This window comes from Bos indicus x Bos taurus, chromosome 9 (genome assembly GCF_003369695.1).
Source record: "Bos indicus x Bos taurus breed Angus x Brahman F1 hybrid chromosome 9, Bos_hybrid_MaternalHap_v2.0, whole genome shotgun sequence".
NCBI classification, from domain to species: Eukaryota; Metazoa; Chordata; class Mammalia; order Artiodactyla; family Bovidae; genus Bos; species Bos indicus x Bos taurus.
Genome location: NC_040084.1, coordinates 14,985,975 through 15,009,344, shown reverse-complemented (window position 1 = coordinate 15,009,344; position 23,370 = coordinate 14,985,975). Strand labels below are relative to the sequence as shown.

At 39.9% G+C, this 23,370-nt stretch overlaps 1 protein-coding gene across 1 annotated transcript in view; it reads left to right on the top strand.

Annotated features, from left to right (window-relative positions):
- The first annotated feature begins 3,164 nt into the window (after positions 1–3,164).
- The window catches only part of TMEM30A (transmembrane protein 30A), a 46,609-nt gene continuing 26,403 nt past the window's right edge, over positions 3,165–23,370 (top strand). Inside the window, 2 exon segments of the mRNA XM_027550952.1 lie at positions 3,165–3,524; positions 3,526–3,876. Of these exon segments, the coding sequence (XP_027406753.1) occupies positions 3,354–3,524; positions 3,526–3,876 (522 nt within the window). The 5' untranslated portion in view covers positions 3,165–3,353.

The following is a 23,370-nucleotide window of genomic DNA, read 5'->3' as shown; positions in this document are numbered from 1 at the left end:
TTTAATTAGAAAAGAAAAAACAAGAAGTTAATTTCTACAACAAAAACTAAAAAAATAAAAACCAGTATATCAGAAAAAAATATATCATGATCACTCAGATCACTAGAATAACAACAACAACAAAAACTCTGAAAGCAAAATACTTGACCAGTCTCACAAAACGCTGGAATACCAACACAGTTAAAGTAGCGGTCCCCAATCTTTTTGGCATCAGAGATGGGTTTTGTGGCAGATAATTTTTCCAGGGACAGAGGCAGAGGTAATGCAGGCAATGGGGAGCAGCAGATGAAGCCTCACTTGCATGTTGCTCACCTCTTGCTGTGTGGCCTGGGTTCCTAATAGGCCACGGACTGGTATCAGTCTGCAGACCAGGGTTTCGGGATCTCTGACTTAAGGAACTATCACATTTTTAGTGGGTATAATGATGCAAGCAGAAATGGGGAGAAAAAAACTTGCCTTATGTTTTATATTTTTGCATTATGTCCAATGTTGTTTATATATAATTACAAGCCAACAGACCCTGGAGAAAGAAATGGCAACACACTCCAGGATTCTTGTCTGGAAAATCCCACGGACAGAGAACCCTGGTGGGTTACACCCCATGGGGTCGCAAACAGTTGGACACGACTTAGCAACCAACACACACAAGCCAACAAAACTTAGCAAAACGTTTCTCCATTAGCTTTGATAGCTGAATCTTTTCCACTTGTGCCTGACGTTGAAAGGAAATTTACATAGATCAATGCAACATACAGATCAACTTATGTTACCAGTGCTATGCTAATTATTTGAGAGATAAATGTTGCTATATGAGCAAATGAGTTATCTGCCAGATAAATATTAGATTGGCTCATCCCTTGAAACTTGTAGTCATTTTTTGAAAATACATATAATTGTAAATTATGAGGCCCAAGCAATGTTTTAGTTCCCCTTCCCTTAGTTCACCTTCCAGAAGGCCTAACTATAGACAAAGCCTTAAAGAAAGTAAAGTTTGGGGAACTTTTTTTTTTTTTAAGTGATGTGACTTACTCTCTGTTCTGGATTTCAAAGATGCCAATTTAACATGGGCTATGTATAATTTAAAAATTATTTTCTACAAGTAAATACTTCCTGCAGAAAATTTGGTTGCAAAGAAGTAGAGGAAAAACATTCTCCATCCAGTCAGTGGAGGTTATTACTATTTACTTTTTATACTATATAGTTATACTACTTTGGTATTACGATTAAGTCACTTTTTGTATCGTATTTCCATGGGCCATTAAATCCTTGGTAGTTTTTCAGTGTCTGCACAAAATTTCATTTTATAATAATGTCATTCTTCATTGAAGTTTTTTAATTATCAGAAGTAAAATGAGAGCTATAGATTATTAGGATTATTAAGTCTTTAATAAAACTTATTAAAGATGTGAACAGATGTTTTTCCAAAGAAGACACACAGATGGCCAACCGGCACACAAAAAGATGTTCAACATCACAAATCATCAGAGAGATGCATATCAAAACCACAATGAGGTATCACCTCACACCTGACAGAATGTGCTGTGCTGTGCTTAGTCGCTCAGTTGTCTCTGACTCTTTGTGACCTGATGGACTGTAGCCCGCCATGCCCCTTTGTCCATGGGGATTTTCCAGGCAAGAATACTGGAGTGGGCTTCCAAGCCCTCCTCCAGGGGATCTTCCCAACTCAGGGATCGAAACCAGGTCTCCAACATTGCAGGTGGATTCTTTACCATCTGAGCCAACAAGGAAGCCCAAGAATAATGGAACGGGTAGCCTATCCCTTCTCCAATGGAACTTCCCAACCCAGGAATCGAACTGGGGTTCTCCTGCATTGCAGGTGGATTCCTTACCAGCTGAGCTACCTGGGAAGTCACCTGTCAGGATGGTTTTCATCAATACCACAAATAATACATGTTGGTAAGGATGTGGAGAAAGGGAACCCTTGTGCACTTAGTAGGAATGTAAATTGGTACATTCACTGTTGGGAAAAGTATGGAGGGTTCTCAAAAAATTAAAAATATAACTACCATATGACCCAGTAATTCCACTCCTGAGTATTTATCTTCCCCAAATGAAAACAGTAATTTGAAAAGCTATATGCACCCCAATTGCATATCAGCATTCCAGGTGGGCCTAGTGGTAAGAAGGAATCCTCTTGCCAGTGCAGTAGATGTAAGAGACTTCAGTTTGATCCCTGGGTCAGGAAGAGCCCCTGGCGAAGGGTAGGGCAATCCACTCCAGTATTCTTGCCTGGAGAATCCCATGGACAGAGGAGCCTGGTGACTGCAGTCCATACGACTGCAAAGAATGGGACACAACAGATTAGCATGCATGGAAGCAAACTAAATGTCCATCAACAAACAAATGGAAAAGAGTTGATACACACACACCACACAATGGAATACTACACAGCTATAGAAATGAATGAAAACTTGTCATCTGCAACAACTTGGACAGACTTGGAAGTTATTATGCTAAGCAAAATAAGTCAGACTCAGAACGTTTAAATACTGTATAATATCACTTGTATAATCTAAAAAAGTAAAACTAGTGAATATAACAAGAAAGAGAGAACAAACCAGTGGTTACCCGTGGGGAGAGGGAAAGGAGGAGGGGCAAGATGGGGGCAGGGGATTAAAATGTACCAATTATTAGGTGTACTTTACAGCATAGGGAATATCGCAATGTTTTTTAATAACTATGAACGGGGCATAACTTTTAAAAGTTGTGATTCATGTTGTACAATAACTATATCTCAATTTTTTTAAGACTTAAATCAATATGCAAAAGATAAACGTGGACATAGGATAGATCATTAATGTGGAACAAGTCAGAGCAACTACAGGCGTGATAACAGGGTAAACCCAGTCACATGATTTATTCCTGAGAACATAAAGGTCACCAACCATATACATCCCACTTAATATTTATCCTCGCACTTTGAGTGGAGGTTTATTTTTTTAAGTAGACAAAGTCGTGGTTTTGTAACTCAAGCAAATACTGCCAATGCCACGAGGTTCAGGCTCTGTGTGGCCTTTTCAATGCTGCGCTCCCCTTCACAGAGGACCTCGAAGTAAAGGAAACACCTAGCTGGCGTTGAAGCCATCCGCCCCTTGGCTGACGGAAGCAGTGCGGGCCGGGCGGATCCGTCAACCACCTGAAACAGCCGTCGCCATGATACCAAAAAGAGCGGACAGGTGTGTGCGAACAGAAGCTTCCGTGAGCCGAGTGGAAGACACGCTTATGGCGCAAGCGCCGAGGCCTCTTCGCCCCACCCTCCCCAGGGCCGCGCATGCGCCGACGTAGCTTCACGCTCTGGGGATAGAAGCCTTCACTTTGTCGTCACAGGACAGATGATCAAGGTGCGTCCGCCTTTTCCCTCCCCCTTCCATCCTCCTCCCTTTCCCCCTCCCCTTGTCCCTCAGTCTTCTCCCTCCTTCCTCTCTCCCTCCCTCTGGCGTCCCCCACCGACTCTCGCTTCCGGTCGGCGGCTGTCTGCGGAAGGGTGTCCCGCCCCTTCCGCCTTTACAGCGGCAACAGCGGCGGCGGCGGCGGCGCCTGCGCGTCTTCTGTCAGGGTCAGCAGGCGGGTGCCCTGGGCCGTCCACCTGCGCGTCTCGGAGCCGCGCCCGGGGGGTCGATGGCGATGAACTATAACGCGAAGGATGAAGTGGACGGCGGGCCCCCGTGTCCTCCCGGGGGCACCGCTAAGACCCGGAGACCAGATAACACGGCCTTCAAACAGCAACGGCTGCCGGCTTGGCAGCCCATCCTGACGGCTGGCACGGTGCTGCCCACCTTCTTCATCATCGGCCTCATCTTCATCCCCATTGGCATCGGCATCTTCGTCACCTCCAACAACATCCGCGAGATCGAGGTGAGCGGAGGGGAGGCGACGGCCGTGCGCGTTGGCGCCGCCGGGGAGCGGGGTCCCTCCTTCCTGGGGTCTCGGGGGTCAGGCGGGTCCTGCCCTTCCCCACCTTCTGTCTTCCTCAGTTTCCTCTTTCTTTTCCTACGGGTTTTTCTGAATTTGCAGTTTTGCCGGCGCTTTCTTTCGCTGTTTATCCAGTTAGGGAATGACTCTTTGTAATGCACAGTGTGGGTCAGGGTAAGAACGCCCCTTTGATGGGCGGAGGTTAAAAAAGGAAAAGAAAAGAAAAGGAGAAGTGGAAAGAAGTTATATGGAGATCAAACTCCAGGAGAGTTGTCACGGTCAGAGTGTCACTTATCTGTGGGGATTATCCCGGGTCACGGATATCAACACCTTGGCCGTTGTTGGGGAAAGGACCCAGGGTCAGAGAGGCAGTGATGATTTTTATGTAAAGAAGTTGCCATGTGGCAGATCACGTATTAGGACGTGTGACCGAAGTGTGTACAGTACTTTTCACGTTGAACTCACAGATGCTTTTACTTACAGGGCGTATTACCCGTTGAAGGTAACGAAGCTCCAATTCCGGTTTTACTTTTAGGTTACATTGATTAATAATCATGCCCTACATTCGCCCTCGTCCCCTCTCAACCCTCCCCACCCCGCCAGATTTTAAACTGAAAAAAAAAAAAAGTCTGTGACCACACACGGAGAGTAATTTGTGAATTATCTCCTGAACGTGTTACTGTTATAAGGCATGATTGAGAAACTTGGGGAAACATCTTGACTTCTGTCAGAGAAACCGTCATCGTAATATAGTTATCTGCATACAATCTGCAGTGGTGAACATAGGTTGGTACAGAATGTAAATACTTTGTGTAGATGTCCAGTATTAAACATCTGCTCATCCTCTTTTCTTGATTATCTGAGGGTATTTTTTCTCTCTTTGAAAGGGGAGGAACGGGTACAAAATTCTCTCACTTTTTTTCTATCAGTTATGTCATTTTTTTCCCTTTTTAATTTTACTAAATACTTTAAAATTTATGGATGCAATTTAATAGGGCTTTCAAAACAACTTTATTTCAATGGCAGGAATAGGCATACTTTCCAATTTAATTAACAGTGTTACCTGTAAAAGCACAATCATTATATTTTTAGTTGTACAAGGTGTGCATTTCTGTGTTAGTAATAAGAGTGTATGGCATAGTTTTAAAATCTTTTACTGAAAGTTCATTTTCAGTTAATAATAAAGGATCACAGTATATTTTTTCAGTCTAATGCTCTGTTTTATCATTTTTATCTCCTAGTAGTCCTTCAGATGTAGTAGTACTTAGTGTTCTCCCAACTGTATTGTGCTGTGCTGTGTTGTGCATAGTCTCTCAGTCAGGTCTGACTCTTTGAGACCCCATGGATTGTAGCCGGCCAGACTCCTCTGTTCATGGAGATTCTCCAGGCAAGAACACTGGAGTGGGTTGCCATGCCCTCCTCCAGGGGATCTTCCCAACCCAGGGATCGAACCCAGGTGTCCCTCATCGCAGGCGGATTCTTTTACCGTCTGAGTCGCCACGGACGCCCTAAACCTAATTATTAGGACACACATACCAGGATGTGAGCACAGTGGTGTAATACAAGGGCCATGGGCTCTAGGCAGGAGTCAGGCAGAGCTGGGTTTAAATTCCAGCTCAGCTATTAACTGGCTCAGTTTGTTGGAAAACATAATCTCCCTAAGCCTCAGTTTCCTCACTTGTAAAATAGGTAAATAATGCCTATTTTTGTGAACTGTGAGATTTAGAAACAAGATAGATAATATTCCTGGCACTACATTTATACACTAGTTACTATATTGTGATGTCCATTAATCAGGAGATGAGAAATGGAGTCAGAGGGGTTGGTATTTGCTAGTAAGCTAGAAAAGCATTGTAAAATTGAGACAGAAACCAAACTTGGATGTCTTGATTTTCAGTCTTATGCTTTTACACTGCACTGGGATCCTTATATCTATGTTTTTAGTGGATATTAAGATGAAAGCAGCAGTAGTTTGGAATTTATATGATGAGTATTTACTAAATTATCAGAACTCAATTTCTGTCAATATTTACTATACTATGAAGGTAAATGTTAACTTTCTTTAAAACTTTTGGATTCTGAAATAAAGTTCTTCACACTAGTTGATGAAATGGAAAGTTCTTAAATAATTCTCATGTATGTAATTCTGATTTCAAGTTGTCTGAAGAGTCTGATGTAGCTGGATCTAGTTAGAAGGGCACTGAAGTTGAGTCAAGGCATTAGAGTCCAGCTTCTACTCCCTAGTTTGTGCTCTTAGGCATATTTTTGAGTCTCAGTTTTCATTTCACTTGAAGAGCTGAAAGATTCAGACTAGATGATCCCTTAGAGGCCTTGTTCAACTTTAATATTGTGTGACTTCCAACTTAATGTGATTTTAAGAAAAATGCTGCATATTCAAGTTGTATCACCTTTGAAACTAGAGGAGATGAGAATTAGGAATGATTAGGAATTTTGTACCAGTGCTCAGATACAATTGTGCAAATAAATTTTTAAAAAATTTGTTGATTATGTAGAGAATTGGTTCTGAATTGAGCCTGGAGTTACTAGAAGAACCTGGGGAACTTCCCCAAAGCACACATACTTGTTTCTGACTGCTCCTCACCCTTTGTGAGTCACTAGTTTAAAGTTGAGGGTTATTAAAAATAAATATGTAAGAAGTTCTTGGCAAGATTCACTTCCATACTACACGTTGCTTATATCTCTTTAGCTTATTTTCTCATTTTTGAAAATTTTAAGGACTTTAATTATTACACTCATCTCACACGCTGGTAAAGTAATGTTCAAAATTCTCCAAGCCAGGCTTCAGCAATACTTGAACCATGAACTTCCAGATGTTCAAGCTGGTTTTAGAAAAGGCAGAGGAACAAGAGATCAAATTGCCAACATCTGCTGGATCATCGAAAAAGCAAGAGAGTTCCAGAAAAACATCTATTTCTTTTTTATTGACTATGCCAAAGCCTTTGACTGTGTGGATCACAATAAACTGTGGAAAATTCTGAAAGAGATGGGAATACCAGACCACCTGACCTACCTCTTGAGAAACCTGTATGCAGGTCGGGAAGCAACAGTTAGAATTGGACATGGAACAACAGACTGGTTCCAAGTAGGAAAAGGAGTATGTCAAGGCTGTATATTGTCACCCTGTTTATTTAACTTCTATGCAGAGTACATCATGAGAAATGCTGGGCTGGAAGAAGCACAAGCTGGAATCAAGACTGCCGGGAGAAATATCAGTAACCTCAGATATGCAGATGACACCACCCTTATGGCAGAAAGTGAAGAGGAACTAAAAAGCCTTTTGATGAAAGTGAAAGTGGAGAGTGAAAAAGTTGGCTTAAAGCTCAACATTCAGAAAACAAAGATCATGGCATCCGGTCCCATCACTTCATTGCAAATAAATGGGGAAACAGTGGAAACAGTAGCTGAGTTTATATTTCTGGTCTGTAAAATCACTGCAGATGGTGACTGCAGCCATGAAATTAAAAGACGCTTACTCCTTGGAAGGAAAGTTATGACCAACCTAGACAGCATATTCAAAAGCAGAGACATTACTTTGTCAACAAAGGTCCGTCTAGTCAAGGCTATGGTTTTTCCAGTGGTCATGTATGCATGTGAGAGTTGGACAATAAAGAAAGTGGAGCGCCGAAGAATTGATGCTTTTGAACTGTGGTGTTGGAGAAGACTCTTGAGAGTCCCTTGGACTGCAAGGAGATCCAACTAGTCCATCCTAAAGGAGATCAGACCTGAATATTCAATGGAAGGACTGATGCTGAAGCTGAAACTCCAATACTTTGGCCATCTGATGTGGAGAGCTGACTCATTTGAAAAGACCCTGATGCTGGAAAAGATTGAGGGCAGGAGAAGGGAATGACAGAGGATGAGGTGGCTGCATGGTATCACCAACTCAATGGACATGGGTTTGGGTGGACTCTGGGAGTTGGTGATGGACAGGGAGGCCTGGCGTGCTGCGGTTCATGGGCTTGCAAAGAGTCGGATTGAACTGAACTGAAGGACTTTCATTGATGTATTCTATCAAATTACTAGGCCAAAGGAGACTCGTCCAGTCAGAATGCTTTTGTAATATTGCTTAAACTGCTAAGATCAGAAATCCAGGCATTTTAGGTATAAAAATCAATGGGTCTTCATCTTTTTCCTGGGAGGATTATACAAAAAGTTACTACTCTTGTAAAGCATGTTGGAGTCCCCTAAAAAAGGTATTTAGAAATAGATTATCTCCTCTCATTAGGTTTATATATCTTGTTTAGCTGGGTTTTAGATTTTCTATTATCTAATGAGATAAAATTTTTAGAAAACTAAAGTTGTTAATTTTTTCAGTCATAAGAAAATATTTTAAATATTTAATACCTCATTAAAACTAAGATTTAATATCTTCATTTATTATTAGCAGGAAGGAATAAGTATTTAATGTGTCAGTTGTAAGAGTCAGGAACATCTCTCTATTAATACCATAAAGGTAATATTTTTCTAGTTGATGGTCCTTGTTTTTGAGGCAGAGATGTTAATTTAATAGTGCTAACCTGAAAAAGAAAGTGAAAGTCGCTCAGTCCTGTCTGACTCTTTGTGACCCCCATGGTATTCTCTAGGCCAGAATACTAGAGTGGGTAGCCTTTCCCTTCTCCAGGGGATCTTCCCAACCCAGGGATCAAACCCAGGTCTCCCTCATTGCAGGCGAATTCTTTACCATCTGAGCCACAAGGGAAGCCCAAGAATACTGGAGTGGGTAGCCTACCCCTTCTCCAGGGGATTTTTCCGATCTAGGAATAGAACTGGGGTCTCCTGCATAGCAGACAGATTCTTTACCAACTGAGCTTTCAGAGAAGCCCCTTCTATCCCTGATAGAAAGTATTCTTAACTTTTGGAGTTTCATACGTTTATCAGTTTAAAGTTATATAGTTGTAAATTAATGGTTAGAATCAAATGAGGACATTATTTGGAGTGATAGCATAAATTTAGAACTAAATATTTACTTCAGAATTAATATTGTCAAAGTGTTGTGTTCAACCTACATTTGCATTTCAAATTTTAGTGGATTAGCACTCCCACCCCCATGCAAACATGCTTGATTGAGAAACCCTAATTCTCTTCCTCTTCACCTTATTATTGTTTCATTTATCACCCTCAACTCTGTAATTCTGGTTATTTTCTGTTTCCTTAGTTTCTGACAAAAATAGATTTTTATCTTTTGATTTTATGCTTGTGTAATTTGAATTCTTGGGGCTTTCCAGGTGACTTGGTGGTAAAGAATCCACCTGCCAATGCAGGAGACTGGGATTTGATCCCTGGGTCAGAAAGATCCCTTGGAGAAGGAAATGGGAACCCACTCCAGTATTCTTGCCTGGGAAATCCCATGTACAGAGGAGTCTGGCAGGCTACCGTCCACAGGGTCACAAAAGAGCTGGACACGACTTAGCAACTAAACAACAACTTAGATTCTTAGATTTAAGGATTTCAAAAGGATCTTCTGTATTTAGTATTCTTTGTTTATACTTAGCCCATAGCTAAGAGTCAAAGAAGAATAAGTTGCTTTGTAGACATGATTGTTAAAATTTAGATAGTTCATGTTAAGAATTATAAAGATTTTAGTAGACAAATGAATTGCAGTTGGTTAGAAGTTGACTCTTGGAAATGAAGAGATTTTTAGCGTTCCTGTTATTTGTTTCTCTTGTAACTTTAGCATTTAGGGCAATGGTACGGGGAGGGAGGATGGTGGGGGGTTCAGGATGGGGAACACGTGCACACCCATGGTGGATTCAGGTTGATGTATGGCAAAACCAATACAATATTGTAAAGAAATTAGCCTCCAATTAAAATAAATACATTTATATTTTAAAAAAAAAGTAAATACGGCTAGCCAAACCATTTTTGTGAAGCCCAGGAACTGAGAATGGTTTTACAGATGGACATTTGCAATTGAGTTTGATGATAGAGGACACTAACCTTGAACTCCAATAATATGAAATGTTATCTCCCCAAAATAATTTTATTCTTACTTGTAGACCTGGGTCACCAAAAAATTGTACACATTTGTTATTATATTTTGAACTCCATCAATTAAAATCTGTTATATAAGAACCTATATAATATCCTCAAATTTACCTCTTAGTTTGCAAAGCCTAAAATATTTACTTTCTGACCCTTTACAGAAAAGAACTTCCTGTCCTTGACTTGGAGTTTTAAAGAAACATACTGGCAAATTTAACATTTGTTACAAAAATAGCAGTGTTTAATTTATACATTCTAATCCTCAATAATCTTTCAAGGTAGGTGTAGTGATTACTGATTATTGCTTGTATTCTACATTCTTTGTATAAATAAATGTAGAATACCTTAGTTGAATTTACCATTGATCTTGGTACAGGTAATATTATTGTCCATGTCTTTTTACAGATAAAGTTTAAGCAACTAAATAAAATTGCTTTTGAAGTTTTTACTTCAGTTACCTTTTGTCTTCATTAGAGCCTCTAGAAAGGACAACTAATTTCTTTTATTTATTTCTTATTTTTTAATTTTTATCTTTTAAAGATGAATTCTTTAGTATGAAATCATTAGTTCGAAGGGTACTTAAAATGTTGTTTTTAAATTTAATCTAATTAATACTTAGAATGGTTTACCTTATTACTCAGCATTTTGTTGAGTGACCTGTTTAAGTCTTACATTGATTTCCTTTTAAGTCAGACTTACATTCGAAAATGGAAGTTCTCCAGCTCTTATACAGGGTACAAATGGCATGTCCTTCAAAGTCCTCCTTTCCCACTGCATGAAATCCAGTCAGCTTTCTTAAGAATGGAATGCAGTTTCAGAATTACTAAGAATTGTCAGTTTGATTTAGGAGAACAATTATAGTGGTAGCAAAAACAGAGCTGAGAAATATGATAACTCTTAAACTAGTCATCTCCATCTGTTGTTCTGTTTTGCCTCTGGCTCTTTGTGTTTTGAATTTAAGCTGCTAGGCAGGTCTCCAGCTTGTTGTATTCTGCACTGTGCCTTCTATGCTTTTGACATTTAATAGGCATTAATTTTTAAAATAGGGGAACTATAGTTCCTCTCTTACTCGTAGCATCTTTCTTTCTAGGATAAGTTATGGATTATTACCTTAAGTATAAGCTGTTTCTTCCCTAATTTTATTGAGGTTGCAATTGACAAAAATTGTATAGATTATATAAATTATATATTTATATAGTTATATATATTGATACATATACATTGATATACATTGTGAAATGATCACCATAATAAAGCTAATTAACATGTCCATCACTTCCTATCAGATCAGATCAGTCGCTCAGTCATGTCCGACTCTGCGACCCCATGAATCGCAGCACGCCAGGCCTCCTGTCCATCACCAACTCCTGGAGTTCACTCAGACTCACGTCCATCGAGTCAGTGATGCCATCCAGCCATCTCATCCTCTGTCGTCCCCTTCTCCTCCTGCCCCCAATCCCTCCCAGCATCAGAGTCTTTTCCAATGATTCAACTCTTTGCATGAGGTGGCCAAAGTACTGGAGTTTCAGCTTCAGCATCATTCCTTCCAAAGAAATCCCAGGGCTGATCTCCTTCAGAATGGACTGGTTGGATCTCCTTGCAGTCCAAAGGACTCTCAAGAGTCTTCTCCAACACCACAGTTCAAAAGCATCAATTCTTCAGCGCTCAGCCTTCTTCACAGTCCAACTCTCACATCCATACATGACCACAGGAAAAACCATAGCGTTGACTAGACGAACCTTTGTTGGCAAAGTAATGTCTCTGCTTTTCAATATGCTATCTAGGTTGGTCATAACTTTCCTTCCAAGGAGTAAGCGTCTTTTAATTTCATGGCTCCTCTAGGCCCTCCTGCGCCTGCGCAGCCACAGCTCCTTGGACGTGGGGTTGGTCCATCACTTCTTATAGTTACTCTCATATTAAAAAGACAAGTGATAACAAGTGTTGGTGAGGATATAGAGGACAAGGACAGGGACAATGGAGTGTAAATTGGTGTAGCTATTAGGGATAAGAGTATGTTAGTTGCTCAAAAAATTAAAATACAGAACTAGCATAAGATCTAGCACTCCCACTGCTGCTGCTGCTGCTGCTAAGTCGCTTCAGTCGTGTCCGACTCTGTGCGACCCCATAAACGGCAGCCCACCAGGCTCCCCCATCCCTGGGATTCTCCAGGCAAGAACACTGGAGTGGGTTGCCATTTTGTTCTCCAATGCATGAAAGTGAAAAGTGAAAGTGAAGCACTCCCACTAGGTATGTTTTAAAGAAAATGAAATCAGTATTTTGAAGAGATACATGCACTCGCATATTCACAAACTTTGTTTTTGTATCCAGTGGATTTTATTACAGTTTGGATGTTAGGCCAGGCTACCTTTGAATTTTAGCTTATGAAGGATATAGTGGGGTTTTGATGATTAAAAACTCATAGACTGAGTTAAATTTATCAAGAGTTTTAATCAGCATTGAGCATTTTCTATATGTAAAGTGCTGCTCTGGGTATAGTATACAACAGAAAAAAGCTTGTGGACAGGGCCTCCTTTTTTTTTTTCTTCCAAGTAGTGAGCCCTTCTTAGAAACCTGACAGAGTCTTTTGGAGGAGATGAAGCATACACATAAAAGGAACTGCAAGCATTGCTGGATGAGTGGCACAGATAGAATGTGCCCTAGAGGTCCAAAGAAAGACAAGATTACGTGTCTCCAGTAACCATGGAAAACTTTCAGGTGGGCTTTGAGCTGGAACTTGAAGAATAAATAGCACTTCTAAAGAGGAGGTTGGATGCATTCCAAGAAAGCAGATTTATATGAGCAAAATTGTAGTAGCAGGAAGTCAAAAGGTGTATAAAGTTGGAGTGAGGGTAAATAAGCTGATGCTAGGTTGGAGAAGGCAATGGCACCCCACTCCAGTACTCTTGCCTGGAAAATCCCATGGACTGAGGAGCCTGGTAGGCTGAGGTCACAGGGTCACTAAGAGTCTGACACGACTGAGCGACTTCACTTTCATTTTTCACTTTCATTTTTCACTTTCATTCATTGGAGAAGGAAATGGCAACCCACTCCAGTGTTTTTGCCTGGAGAATCCCAGGGACAGGGGAGCCTGGTGGGCTGCCGTCTGTGGGGTCACACAGAGTCGGACACGACTGAAGTGACTTAGCAGCAGCAGGTGGTGGATAGACTAGGTTTTTGATGGTAAAAGATGATGGTGTCCACTGTAGAATGGTTGCAGTGAAGAGCAGTTAGATTTAGGATGTATAATTAAAGTAGAGCCAAAAAAATTTTCTCATGTGGGTGTGTAGCTGCTGCTGCTGCTAAGTCACTTCAGTCGTGTCCGACTCTGTGTGACCCCTGTGCGACCCCATAGATGGCAGCCCCCAGGCTACCCCGTCCCTGGGATTCTCCAGGCAAGAACACTGGAGTGGGTTACCATTCCTTCTCCATTGCATGAAACTGAAAAGTGAAAGGGAAGTCGCTCAGTCGTGTCCAACTCTTGGCAACCCCTTAAACTGCAGCCTACCAAGCTCCTCCATCCATGGGATTTTCCAGGCAAGAGTATTGGAGTGGGGTGCTATTGCCTTCTCCGGTGGATGTGTAGTGTGTGAGATAAATTGTAGAATCAAATCTAACTTGAAGATATTTTGGTCTGCATTGGAATGATGGAATTGTAATTTTGTAACCAAGCATGGGTTTGTATGCCAGGTTGCAGAAACTGACAGCAAGTATTTGCAGCAAAATGTAGGGCTTTATTTGTAGAGTGGGGGACAAGCCACTCCAATCTGGTCTGTGAGTTGGGGCATTTCTTAAAGAAAAGAACAAAGAGGCCGAGATTAACGGTCATCTTCTGACGTTTCTTTATTTGCAGTTTTGAGGGTCAGGATGTCTCTGGTTTACAGTGTTCTGGCCCCGTGATCTGTGGCTCAGGCATCTGTAAGCTCATCTTGTCCCGGAGAAACAGCCTGAGTTTGTGTGTTAATCACATGTCCATAACAGCAGTTTTAGTACAGCAATTATGTTATCAACAACCACTGTGATTTTAGTCATCTGACTCTGGTTGATTAGCATTCAGCTAGCACAGGCTTGAGGTCAGAGGGGACAAGAAAGGGAAAAGTTTCGGATAGAGAGATTGATTAATCGTAAACTCAGGGAACACGGTTTTAGGGGGACTTGGCTTCAATTTATCAAGATGGGGAAGACCATAGAAACAGTTTTAGTGTGATAGCAGGGTTTGGGAGGTTAGAAGCTGAATAAAGAGTTCTCTGTTTTTCACTCGTTACAGTGAGATGGCCTTTTAAACATCCAAATTGGAAATAATGAGAAGACAACTAAATAGGGAGAAGGTTGAGACTGGGGTTAAGTATTTTGAGGTTTCATCAGTGTAGATGATATATAGAGACATAAGATAGAATAAAGTTATAAGAGTTAGAAAAGGAAGAACATCCAAAGAGAGCCATGAGGAACTAGCAAAGGAGATAGAAAAGGAACAGCTAGTGAGATAAGAGAAAAACAAGGGAAATGTGGTGGTCTGCAAACCAGTTTCAAGGTAGAGCACGTGATAACTACGCCCAGGGCTGCTGCTACTAGTTCATGTGAGCGGAAAACTGGAAGCTGACCTCTGAGTTAACAACATGAAAAGCAGCTCTCGTGCAGTGAATGGAGTCACCATCCATGTGGGTTTCAAGCCAGAAACCCTGAAAGTCTCACTTGTCATCATCTTATCTCTAGCCACTAACTTCTGTAGATTTTACTTTCTCTGTATTTTTTGAAACTTTTCCCCCCTTATCTCTACTGCCTTTTTCTTAGTTTATGTTTTTCATATATTTCTGGGTTATTGTAATAGCATTTTATTTTTCTAGTTGGCATTTTCTTCAGTCTTGCTGCATGTTATTGCCAGAAGCGTGCAGGCTAGTCTGAATATTTAAAAGACTGGTCTGAATATTTCATCTCTTGCTTAACATTTCTTCTATGTCTGCCTGTAGCATTCAAGATAATGTTCAAGACCCTTAACATGGAATGTAATTTTCTTCATGATAGGCTACTTTCTTTTTCTGTGGCCTCATCTCCTACCACTCCCCTGCCCTTTGCTCTAGTCATGACTATTGCAGTTTATGAAATGTGGCATGTTGCTAGATAAACCTGAAATGTCCTTCCTTTTCTTGTTCTACCACAGTTTTCAAATTTCATTCCTATCCCACCTGATATATTGAATAAATGGATGCTTCTCTCAGCTTTCATAAGGACTAGCTTACAATCTGTCGTAACATTATTGAATTATATTTTTAAATTACTAATTAACATAACTTTCTATCCCATTATTATGGAAGTTCTCTTATGACACGAATGATGTATTTTTCCATTATATATTATCATCCTGGCATCTAATAGAGATAGTTCCTGGAATCTAATAGAGATCTAAAATAAATTCTAAAGATGATGCCAAAATTTTGAGTTTGGATGCTTGGGACAGTGGTGGTACCATTTATAGGCATCAGAAGACCACTGTTGGGTGTGAGGTTATGGGAGTCAATGAACCATGACTATTTTTTTTTTAACTGAAATTTTTAGTGAAGTGTAACCCCCCAAATTAACAAGTCACAAATATCTGGCTTAATTTTTAAGAGCTCACCATGGATTTGAAATACCATGGAGATGGTAAGAGTTTCCAATGATAAGGAAGAAATTCAACCAAAGGGATACATCTAGGAATATGAAAATGGGACTTGAGGGTGGAAATAAATGTATAGTGTGTACATTATAATGTATGAAATATGATATGAGGCCGCACGAGGTTATTGTCAGAAAGTAGCACTGGAGACAAAGATAAAAGCCACTAATATTTGAATATCAGTTATATGACTGTATAAAACAAAGTTTTATGTAGAAAAGACCTGTATTTCCTTTAAATAAAAGCCCTAGTTTACTCATACTGATTGCTTATCTGTTCCTTTTATCTACCCTCTTGTATAGATTTAAGCATAATTAGCAAAGCCATTTTCATCAGTTCTGTCCTAGGCAGTTTTTATAACTTGATACTTCAGTAATTGTTTTAAGGGGTAAACTAAAACTTCATGTTGGAATATACTTTTTTGTTTGTAAAAATGCATTAAATGCCAGATGTAAAAACTTTGTGTGTGAAACTTAGTATAACAAAATGCTATTTCAAACTCTGAAAGTTAAGATGTTCCTGAAATGACAGGCACCTTGCCATAACCATGTTGTTGTTTTGAATCTGTATTTTAGACGAAAACTATGAAGATTTGCTGGTACTGTTTAAAACATCAGCATATTCACGAGTGGTGCCAATTTTATTTTAAAAACATAATGTCTTTTAAATTGACTTCCATGTTTCCAAATGATTGTACAGTAGGAGCAGGAGCAGTCTTATACAAAGAACAGCGATTTTGGAGTTAGATATGATTATATCACTGTTACAGATTGAATTGTGTCCTTGTGAAAGATATGTTGAAACCTTAAGTCCGAGTACCTGAATGTGACTTTATTTGAAAATAGAGTCTTTGCAAATGAAATCAAGATGAGGTTATTCTGGTGGGCTCCTGTTCAGTATATCCATCTGGTGTCCCTGTAAGAAAAGACAGGCCTAGAGTGAAGATGATGTGAAGAGAAGACACAGGGAGAAGTATGTAGCAGCAGAGGTGGAGGTGGTGTGATGCAGCTGCAAACCAAGGAATGCTGGCCATTGCCAGAAGCAGGCAGGAGGCAAGGACCATTTCTCCCCAGGGTCTCAGAGGGAGAATAGCCCTGCCGGCACCTCGAATTCAGACTTCTGGCCTCCAGAACTGTGAGAGAAGAAATTTCTCGTGTTCTAAGACACCTAGTTTGCAGTAATTTGCTTCACTAGCCCTCAAATCGGAGAAGGCGATGGCACCCCACTCCAGTACTCTTGCCTGGAAAATCCCATGGATGGAGGAGCCTGGTGGGCTGCAGTCCATGGGGTTGCTAAGAATTGGACACGACTGAGTGACTTCACTTTGACTTTTCATTTTCATGCATTGGAGAAAGAAATGGCAACCCACTCCAGTGTTCTTGCCTGGAGAATCCCAGGGACGGGGGAGCCTGGTGGGCTGCCGTCTATGCGACCTATGGGGTCGCACAGAGTCAGACACGACTGAAGTGACTTAGCAGCCCTCAAAAACTAATAGTCATATACTAGCTGATTGGTTCTGGGCAATCATGTAACCTCTGAATATCAGTTTCCTCTGTGAAAGATTAAAATAGTTCTGGCACTGAATAGACATTTGGGAAATAATAACTAGTTTAAAAATTTTTTTTATTGTTATGATGGTTTGCATATTACTTAATTCATTTATCATTTCCACATGTGAGATTGACTTACTGATTGAATTAGAAGTAAACACCTTTTCTGTAGTTCCCACTCAGATTCTTTAACCTACAGAAACATGCAGCAACATTTCATACGACTCAGAATTTTATTGGGATATGAAGGATTAAACTTGTTCTGTAACTATCAGTGTAGAACTAAGCTTTTGATTTTTAAAAGAACTAATTTTCAAAAATAAAATGAATTAAAAAAATAATTCAACTGTTAACTTTTAACTGACTCTAAATAATTTGAGTATGTGTCGACTGAAAAAAAACCATCAGCCCTGAAGTTGTGAGTTAAGTTTTGTTTGCAGGTCTTACTGAGTATTGAGCCCAGGAGACAGCCTCTCAGCTCTGAGGTACTGTCCTCGAGGTCAGGAAGGAGCCAGGATATACAGGAGTTTAGTCCCCAACTAAATCCCGAAGAAGAGACTGACACTGAAAGCTAATGCTTTTAGTGCTTTTCTGTGTATGGGAAGTTGCAAGAGTCTGGGCTCATTGAAATTATTCCTTAGATGGGCATCTTGACTATCTCAGGCCAGTATCTCAAGCACAGAATGCTTCCTGTTTTTCCTCCATCCTGAATTTCCTCAGGGCACACCATTGGTGGGCAGATGCCATGGGTAATTGCTTGATGCTTATAGAACCGGGATTGGGAGGCAGCATTCCCTGTCCACATGTCGATGTGTATGTCTTTCCTCTACCCCCTTTATCTGATGAGCATTTTTTAAGGGAATTTTTCTTCTTGAGGTATTACCTATTGAATAAAAAGGAAGCTTTTTATTTTAAATGCTTTTAAAAATGTTCAGTGTCCCAGAATATCCTGCTTTCTTATTGTGCCCCCTTTTTCCCCCTCTCCTCACTCTTCACAGTCCTTACCCACCTTCTTTCTTACTGGGGCCTGGGTTGTACAGATGACCTCATCTATAGTCATAAAAACATCTGAGAGAGCTCAGTGCTGTCCCTCATTCTTGAGTCTTGAGTTAGAAGCAGTGTAAATTAAAGGCAAGAACATGGTCCACTGCTCAGCCTGTACAGCCTTCTCTTTTTGTGGGAGATCTCTTCATAACAAAGGGAGAAGTTGGCTTCTGTGGTGTCACACCAGTGGCACTGGTATGACTCACAAATCTGAAGCACCTGCTGGAGGCACCTAGGGCAAGGTTAACATCGTGACCTCCCTGTCCCCCAGCTCTGTTTGCCCTGCCTGACGGGAACTGAGCCAGCTTTGTTTTTGTGGCTGGTGGTGCAGCATCTTGTGTGTGCGGCTGTGCCGGTGTGAGGGTGCTGTCTCCTGAAGCTTCTGACACCGCTCTTTCTAAGAGCTCTGGGGTGGCTCTCTCCACAGCTCTCTCCACCTGGACTACAGAGCCACACTGCTCTAGCTTATAGTGACTCTAGTTACAGAAGCTACCCCTTTAGCTTCGACTCTGTAATCCAGTTTCATTTTTCTGTTTTCTGAGACTTAAATTTTCCGTACTACTGATTGTCAACTGTTTGGTAAATGGACACTATAGAAAAATTAGATGCTTTAACTGGTGAACTCCTAATTGATTCTCACATCTGTAATGCAGAACTTTATGTCCCAAATTCATGTACCTTGGCTTTGTTCATGTGTTAAGCCCTCAGTTAGAGATTGTCCCTGTTGGTACTGTCTCCTTGTAGGTAACATCCACTCATCAGTCCTCATGGAGAAATTGCTGGATACTGGATTAAGTATGAGTTTCTATAGGACTTGTATTTCTTTTACCGAAACACCCATTCCATTTCAGTGACGTGTGTTTTGTCACTGTGAGCTGCATGTGGTTAGATATTGGGCTGAGTCCTTCTTGCCTGGAAAACACAGACATTCAAGTAAATATTAAGTTAATAAGTGATGCTTTCCTGACTGCATTCAGGAAGAAATGAAAGTCATATTTCTTAGACTCCTTTTTTCTAATCTGTTTTCATGCAGGTGTTTGATTATGTTAGCCTCTTCTCTCTCCTTTTACTTATTTCCTGCAGGACATTTTGAACACTCGGGATTACTTAGCTTTCCGAGGCTTTGTTGCCAGCAACAGTAACCAACTGTGGGTACCTGATGGGGGAAAGGATTTACTGGAGGGAGATTGGGTAGGTCTCACACTGAATAGGTGGGAGGTCTAGAGGATCAGGTTCAGAGACCAGAGGAAAGCAAGAGAAGTTTGGAAGCAGAAACAGTGGCTCAGATGCCACAGCTGCTGTTTAGTTCTCTTATTAGATTACTGCTTCAGCTGCTGGTCTCATGACACCCACTCGACTCTGATTTTGTGGAGATTCAGTCCTCTAGTCTGTATCAGGCTTGATCCAAATCTTATGCTTTTTGCTTGGCTCCTGGGGTTAGGATGTAGAAGGACTCAGTTGCTCTCTTGGCTTCTGAAGTGGAAAATAGAGCCCTGTCTGCCTCCGAAACTCTCAACATGAATTCCCCAGTGCTTGAGAGTGTGTTTGGGTGCTGGGCAACCTGATTAGCAACAAAAGTAAATCACAGATACTTTTCTTTGTTCTTATAATCTGGAGGCTCTGAGTTTGTGCATCGAAACGATGGTATTATTCCTTGTGTAAGAGGACATAAGATGGTGCTAAGAACATAGATTTTAGAGAAAGTCAGAGCTGGGTTTAAATTCTTGGTGGGTGATACTGGGAAAATTACTAAGCCTTCCTAGGTTAAAATAAGGAAAATAAAAATTAATTTTGCAGGAAACTATTGTACATTTTAATGAGTTGATGTGTGTTAAGTACTTAATGTCAGGTACTTAGTATATACATTTGATAAACAGTAGCCTATAAAACAGAGCATGTTCTTACGGATCCAGTTTACCTTTTAGTGTTGTCTCATTTCCTTCCAATGTGAAAACTCTCCACAAATCCGAACTGTTTATGCTCATTGTCCTTAAATGTACCTGTGGGTCCTAGCTTCATGCTTCTCCACATGGCCCTCTTTTCCATCTTTTTTTCCTTTTAATGGCTCATTTCAAATCCTCTTTTCTTTGAAAGTACTAGTCCATCTGGTACTTACTGTCCTCTGCCATTCAGTTTAGCACTTAATATTATACTTATTTTCTCTGTGTGTTAACCTTTGATGAAGTAGTCTTCTGGAGGGCCAAGGGAACTGTTTTTGTGAAGAAGCAGTTTAGTAGAAGGAACATTGGACTTCGAGTCAAACATTCTTGCTTCTAGCATAGCACCAGCTCTTGCTATTTGCGTATCCTTGGGCAAGTTTCTGAATGTGTTCTCTTTATGTAAAATGAGGATAATACTTTTAGGATTTTGGTGAGGATCAGATGAAATATACGTTTAATAGAAAGGACTGTGTAAACTGTACATAAAATATTACTTTTGCATCTGCCTTGTACTTCATGTCATGTGTTGCAGATAGAAAGATTTAAAGTGTTAATGATAATTTTTTTTACTTTCAGAATTTCCTGAAATCAAAGACATGCAATTTTTTTGTATATTTAAAAAAAGTATAATTAAAAGGTTATGATGAAAATGTTATAGCTATCCTTTGATTTTGTAGAAGTATAATTTAATATTAAGCAATCAGTTCAGTTCAGTCGCTCAGTCGTGTCCGACTCTTTGCGACCCTTTGAATCGCAGCATGCCAGGCCTCCCTGTCCATCACCAACTCCTGGAGTTCACTCAGACTCACGTCCATCGAGTCAGTGATGCCATCCAGCCATCTCATCCTCTGTCGTCCCCTTCTCCTCCTGCCCCCAATCCCTCCCAGCATCAGAGCCTTTTCCAATGAGTCAACTCTTCACATGAGGTGGCCAAAGTACTGGAGTTTCAGCTTTAGCATCATTCCTTCCAAAGAAATCCCAGGGCTGATCTTCAGAATGGACTGGTTGGATCTCCTTGCAGTCCAAGGGACTCTCAAGAGTCTTCTCCAACACCACAGTTCAAAAGCATCAAAATACTTGGTTTAAAAATACTTAAAGTTTTAATATACTGTAGTAGTGTAATTTATTAGATTTCATATTCCATCCTTTTGTTTTTGTTCAATTAAATAAAGAATATATCTTTGTTTAATCACAACTGATCATCTTTCTTTCCCCCTTTGCCTTAGACACCAATTTGAAAGAGAGTGGTTTAAGAGGTTTCTGTTCAAAGCCAAACCAAACCATATATGGTAATAGGCCCAGCTGGCAACTTTTTTTTTTAATCCTAGATTAGACTTAGAAGAGAGAGAAGATGTGTAGAGATTTTTAAACAAAAAATTGAAAAAAAATTTAATGTATTTTAATATAGATTTTAAGTATAGTTTATTTTTCTAAATGGTCTCATCTTTTCTCTCATCTTGTCAACATCATAAAATTTGACTTTTAAGTGGAATATTTTACATGAATAAGCCCTGGGTAGAAAGCTGTGACCCCTCAAGTTTAGTGAAAAATTATATATGCTTTGCCTGTTCTCATTTAGGAGACTTGTGTTTATTAACTTGTTTTAATTACATGCCAAGCCTGTCTTAGATATTTGTAGTGAATGAAAATTTTCTCTAAACAAAGTGTCATTAGTAAGTAGGCTTTGATGGAGAACATTTCAATAGGTTGTATCAGAATTTGACAAAACAAAGTTTTATTAAGCAGTTTTATGATTTTTGAAAAGCAGTTAGGTGTAATTGTTTTAATTTTTAAAAAACTTTTGTTGGAGTATAATTGATTTACAGTGTGTTTCAGGTGTATAGCAAAGTTAATTGTTATACATAAATTAATTTTTCACCTTCTTTACCCATATGGGTTATTATAGAATATTGAGTAGAGTTCCCTGTGCTATACAGTAGGTCCTTTTTGGTTATCTATTTTGTTGTGTACAGTAGTGTGTCTGTGTTAATCCCAAGCTCCTAATTTATCCCTGCACCTCCCTACTCCAGCGTTTCCCCTTTGGTAACCATAAGTTTGTTTTTGAAATCTGTGAGTCTGTTTCTGTTTTGTAAATAAGTTCATTTTTATCATTTAAAAAATTAGAGTCCACATATAAATGTTATTGTATAATATTTGTCTTTGTCTGACTTACTTCACTTAGTATGATAATCTCTAGGTCCATCCATGTTGTTGCAAATGACATTATTTCCTTCTTCTTTATGGCTGAGTAATAGTCCATTGCATTTATGTACCACTTTGTCTTTAGCCATTCCTTTGTCAATAGACACATAGGTTGCTTCTGTGTCTTGGCTATTGTAAATAGTGCTATGAACATTGGGGTGTGTGCATCTTTTTGAATTATGTTTTTTTCTTGATATATCCCCATGAGTGGAGTTGCTGGATCAAAAGATAGTTCTATTTTTAGTTTTTTAAGGAACCTCCATACTGTTTTCCATAGTGATTGTACTGATTTACATTTCCATCAGTAATGTAGGTTTCCCTAGATGTTGTAATTTAATGCTTTATTTTCTATATACAGATTTTAACCTTTTTTTTCAATTATGAAAAAAAATTGAATATCCACATAGCAAGTTTATGTGCTCAGTTTCAAATATAAAAGTCAGTTGGCTTTTTTTTTTTTACTTTATTAAGGTAAAGGTAATTACAGTTGCTAATGATAAAATTCTTACTTATCACAAGAGTGATAAAACAGATCCCAGTATGGGAGAAAAAAGTTGTTAGAAGGCATATCTGATAAAGGGCTGTTACCTAAATATACAAGGGACTCTTAATAGTCAGCAATAAGCAAGTGAAAAACTCTATTAAAAAATAGGCAAAAGACCTAAACAGACACCTCTCCAAAGAAGGTATGCAATACCCTAATCAGCCTAGACCGCTACAATGGCATGTTGTAAACTAGGTGACTTAAATAGCAGGTACTCATTTCTCACAGCCCTTGAGCGAGGGATGTTTAAAATCATGGTGTTTGTAAGTTTGGTTCTTGGTGAGGACCCTCCTGGTTTGCAGGTGGCCACTTGCCTGCTGCCCTCACCACAGCAGAGAGAAGGAGCTCTGATTTCTTTTCCTCTTCGTAGAGATATTAATCTCATCATGGGGCCCTCACCATCCTGACCTCATCTAAACCTGATTATTTCCCAAAGGCCTCAGCATATGAATTTTAAAGAGACACATTCAATTCATACATTCCACCCTTGTGCTCATGCACAAT